Here is a 5,025-nt window from a genome sequence, read left to right as displayed (position 1 = left end):
GGTGCTGGGGTAGAAAGGAAACTGGGACTTTATCCTACAGGTATGGTCACTTCTCAGGCATCAACCGGAAGGTGCAGTTGACTTACTACCCTCATGGAGTAAAAGCTTCTAATGAGGGGCAAGGTAAGATATAAAAAAACACCCCATTCCTGTTACCACTCAGCTCTCTTATTCTTGAACTCTTAGGTGACCTCTGTCCCAGATTACCTTTCTAGGCTCCTCAGGAGACTTAACATTAGATGTCCCCACTGTTTTCCTTAGATCTAGACCTATTCATTACCCCTTATTCCCTCAGATCCGCAGAGGGAGGCTCTGACCCCATCTCTACTGCTGGTACTGAAGTGGGGTGGAGAACTGACTCCTGCTGGCCGTGTTCAGGCTGAGGAGCTGGGGCGAGCTTTCCGCTGCATGTACCCCGGAGGACAGGGTGAGTGTTTTGGGAGGTAAATACCGAGCAAGGCTGGAATAAGATGATCAGAGAATAAGTTGAGGGAAATGAAGGGACAGGGGCAGTGGGGAAGTTCAAGGGGAAATGAATATTTATAGCCTGGGTACTTATAGCAGTCCATTTCTGGTCCTCCTGGTTGCCCCCAGGTGACTATGCTGGCTTCCCTGGTTGTGGGCTGCTTCGTCTCCATAGCACCTTCCGCCATGACCTCAAGATCTATGCCTCTGATGAGGGCCGTGTCCAGATGACTGCCGCTGCCTTTGCTAAGGTACATCCTACCACTTTCCCACAGCCCTAGCTTCCAGCAGGTAGAGACGCGGATAGTTTAGAGAACGAGCTGGGAAATTTCAGGGTGTTTGTGTGCTGACTCTGAGAAGTTTCTACTCGTGTCTGACGCATTCTATACTACTGAGAATGAGCTGGTACTAACTAGAGGGGGTAGGCCCCTAGACCTCTATCCCAGCTCTCCAAGCGAGCTCCCGTTTGATCTCTGGGTCCCACGAGGCCTAAGGGGACCAGCCGGGAAGGGAAACTAGCAGACCTGTGTTTCTCCCCCAGGGCCTTCTGGCTCTAGAAGGGGAGCTGACACCCATTCTGGTCCAAATGGTGAAGAGTGCCAACATGAACGGGCTCCTGGACAGCGATGGTGACTCCTTGAGCAGCTGCCAGCACCGGGTGAAGGCTCGTCTGCACCACATTTTGCAGCAGGATGCGCCTTTTGGCCCTGAAGACTATGATCAGGTCAGGCTGTGCCCACAACACCCCGGATCCCAAATTCCTAGAATTCTAAATAATAGTGCTTCCTATGTGGCAGGCACTCCTGTGTGCTTTGCATATGTTATCTCATTTAGCCCTTACAGTAACCTTTTGAGATAAGTGGGCTCATAGCCTCTTATCCACAACTTCAAAAACTGAAAAGATTTTGATAAGTTTGGCATCAAGATTCATTTGGTGGCAGAACCTGACATGACGTGAACTGTCCTAAGGCTGTTTATAATCCATATTTATCCCACTTAGTGTAGTAATACATTTTGCTATAGAAATATTAATGCGTTTGCTTATGTCCCAGACCCTGCTGGAGGTGTTATGTATGTCATATGTACTGTATTAACTTCCTAAAGTCTGAGAAAGTCTCAATTCCAAAACACAGCTGGGTCCCAGGATTTTGAATAAAAGAATACTTGTTATCTATTGCTGTGTAAAAAAAGCTACTCCAAAGTTTAGTAACTGAAAACAACAATCATTTTATTATCTCTCACAGTTCTAGGCTCAACTAAGCTGAGGATCGTGAGAGATAATAAACTGATTGTTGTTTTCAGTTACTTGGGGTGTCTCATGAAATTTTAGTCAGATCAACATCTGGAGGCTCACCTGGGATGCTGGGATAGCTGGGTTCTCTTTCTCTGTCTGCTCTCCAGGTAGTTTTAGAGCCTCTCCTCTCTGCATGTTTTCTTCTCTGTGGGGTTTCTCTAGCATGGTAGCTAGACTTCTTAGGTGATAGTTCCCAAAACCAAACCCATTGCTGTCGAGTTGATTCCGACTCATAGTGACTCTATAGTACAGAGTAGAGCTGCCCCATAGGGTTTCCAAGGCTGTAATCGTTACGGAAGCACACTGCTACATCTTTCTCCGACAGAGCAGCTGGCGGGTTTGAAACATTGACCCTTTGGTTAGCAGCCGAGTGCTTAACAACTGTGCCACCAGGGCTTCCAAAAACAAACCCGTTGCCATCAAGTCGATCCCGACTCAAAGCAACCCTATAGGACAGAGTAGGACTGCCCTATAGGGTTTCCAAGGAGCAGCTGGTGGATTTGAACTGCCGACCTTTTGATTAGCAGCCAAATGCTTAACCACTCTGCCACCAGGGCTCCAATGGTAGCTTAAGAACTTGTTGCTGTTGAGTCGATTCCGACTCATAGCGACCCTACAGGACAGAGTAGAATTGCCCCATAGGGTTTCCAAGGAGAGCCTCGTGGATTTGAACTGCCGACCTTTTGGTTAGCAGCCATAGCTCTTAACCACTATGCCACCAGAGTTTCCAGTGGTAGCTTAGGGCTCCCCAAAAGCGCAAAAGCAGAAGGTTCCAGGCTTTCTGAAAGCGTAGGCCCAGAACTAGCATAGCATAACTTTGTTATTTTATTGTTTAAGCAGTCACAGGACCAGGCCAGATTCAAGGGAAATGGAAGGTGACGGAGAATTAATGACTGTCTTTAATCCACAACAAGGACTGTGGACCTGTACAACTTTTCCCTCATTTTACAGATGAAGAAACCTAGAGTCAGAAGAATTTAAGCAACTTTTCCAAGGTCACCCAGCTAGTATGCACCCAAGGAGCCTAACTCTGGAGTCCAGGCTGTCACCACTTCAGTACACTGGCTCACCCTAACAATTGCAGTGGATGCCACTACCCAACACGGTCATTCTTCTTCCTATGTATCACTCAGCAGCTGCTGAGTGAGAGGGTGCCCTCGCCTACCCCTCTAGTGCCAGGGAATAGGCCCAGAGGCTTTTAGGACTTTATCAGGGAAATAGAGTCTACGCAAGTCCAAGGACCTTCCTTTTTCTGCAGGGAGCTGCCCCAAGTCCAGGCTGCTGAGGAAAGTCCATATATCAGGGTTCCATCCTGGAGTTCAGATCTGGCCTTACATCACCTCGTGTCTGAGTGGATCTGACTTTAGGGTTAGCTTAGAATGGGTCCAGGCCATGATTGACAGGGGATCATTTGCCAGACAGTAGCTTCCCACCAACTCATCTCTGACAGCTCCTCATTTTTGGTATATTCTTAAACGAACTAAGTAGATGAGCACATTGCCAAGGGCTCCGAGTAGGACTTGATAAGGGGCAGGACCTTATTTTCCAATCCATTGCTCAGGGCCAAATCCAGAAAAACTAAGGCATCTTTCCTTTTCTCTCTATTTCCTTTTACTGGCAAGAATGAGACTAGTGAGGACCTAGGTAGAATGTGTGTGTTCCACCCATAGCCTCTTTCCCCCTCCGCATATGGTGGCATCCCTCATGGACTGTGAATGTCCCAAAAGCTTGAGTTGAAACCCAGTTCTGAGGCAGCACCTCTACTCTAGGCTCAGGCTAATATCTTGTCTAGAGGAGCAAGATATTCTTGTTTCTAATGTCCCTCCGTGAAAACTATGGAGATTTCGGGGATTTTGATTTAATCTTTATTCCGCAGCATTTTCCATGTGTATCTTAGAACCCCTGAGAGAAGACCTCTAGGCTCTAAGACTTTTAAGATCAACTTCTCTTAGGTGACTGTGTGCTAGAGCAGTCCCCTCACCTGAAGGTCCTGAACCACTAGTGTGCCCAGTGGCCTAAGAATGCTCATGGGAGCGAGCCAACAAACAGATCTGTGTTGTAGGCAATCTTTTTGTAACAAGCTCACAGGAACCTGGACAATTGATGCTGAGCCTGTCTTGCTTTTCTTCTCTCTATTCCCCACAGCTGGCTCCCACTGGAAGTGCTTCCCTGCTCAACTCCATGGCTATCATCCAGAATCCTGTGAAGATCTGTGATCAGGTATTTGCCCTGATTGAAAACCTCACCCGCCAGATCCAGGAACGGATGCAGGACCCCAAGTCTGTAGGTGGGTATGAATGCTGCTATCTTCTCTTCAAGGTCGCAGGTGTGGATGGGTTTCTCAGGTATTCCTGTCTCCTCTTCTAAATATCTGAGACAAGGAATGTTCATATCTCTGGTTCTACTTCAGAGTTGTCAAGATCTTTAGTTAGAGGTAAAATCTTTGGCTCTGCCTGCCTTCTTCCAGACCTGCAACTCTACCACAGTGAGACACTAGAGCTCATGCTACAGCGCTGGAGCAAGCTGGAGCGTGACTTTCGACAGAAAAGTGGGCGCTATGACATCAGTAAGATCCCCGATATATATGACTGTGTCAAGTATGATGTGCAGCACAATGGGAGTCTGGGACTTGAAGGCACAGCAGAGTTGCTCCGTCTCTCTAAGGCACTGGCCGATGTGGTCATTCCCCAGGTGTGTCTCATAGAAGGGATCTAGCCTGGGCATAGGAACACTGGGGATGGAAGCAGAGAAAAGATGGAAAGGAGGGGTGGGGTGGGAATCAGAGGAAGGAAACTTAGAGAAGGAATTGGTTGAGTTGCTACAAATCTTGAGGTCCAGTCTGGCTCTGGGTAAGTACAAGAGGCTAACTGTAGAGAAACCTGGAGAGGGGGAATGTGGTGGATATGAGAGAAGCCCTAGACCTGAGGTGAAGACACGCATGGTCGTGGGCCTGGGAGGATGAGATAAGAGGAAAACAAGATTCAATGAGGTGCTTTTTTCTTGTCTGTGACACTTAGGAGTACGGAATCAGTCGAGAGGAGAAACTGGAAATTGCTGTCGGCTTCTGTCTTCCACTATTGCGGAAGATACTGCTTGACCTGCAGAGAACCCACGAGGATGAGTCTGTCAACAAGCTGCATCCTCTGTGAGGGAGGGCTGGGAGGGGTGCTGGATGGAGGGAGGGGCATGTCAGGGAGCCCTGGGGAACCAAGAATAGATGACATCCTGGCATAGAAAGGAGAGGAGAAGTCTTTGAGGTGGGAGGA

General features: G+C 48.1%; 1 protein-coding gene across 1 annotated transcript in view; it reads left to right on the top strand.

The window, feature by feature from the left end:
• The window catches only part of PPIP5K1 (diphosphoinositol pentakisphosphate kinase 1), a 33,322-nt gene that overhangs the window by 5,987 nt on the left and 22,310 nt on the right, over positions 1-5,025 (top strand). The window contains exons 14-20 of the mRNA XM_023735216.1: positions 41-123; positions 296-427; positions 595-716; positions 1,007-1,189; positions 3,905-4,046; positions 4,227-4,450; positions 4,777-4,904. Coding sequence (XP_023590984.1) covers positions 41-123; positions 296-427; positions 595-716; positions 1,007-1,189; positions 3,905-4,046; positions 4,227-4,450; positions 4,777-4,904 — 1,014 coding nt within the window. The remainder of the gene's footprint in view (positions 1-40; positions 124-295; positions 428-594; positions 717-1,006; positions 1,190-3,904; positions 4,047-4,226; positions 4,451-4,776; positions 4,905-5,025) is intronic.

This window comes from Trichechus manatus, unplaced genomic scaffold (genome assembly GCF_000243295.1).
Source record: "Trichechus manatus latirostris isolate Lorelei unplaced genomic scaffold, TriManLat1.0 scaffold00076, whole genome shotgun sequence".
Taxonomy (NCBI): Eukaryota; Metazoa; Chordata; class Mammalia; order Sirenia; family Trichechidae; genus Trichechus; species Trichechus manatus.
The sequence above is the reverse complement of the archived record's forward strand: the minus strand, read 5'-3'. Positions and strand labels throughout refer to the sequence as shown.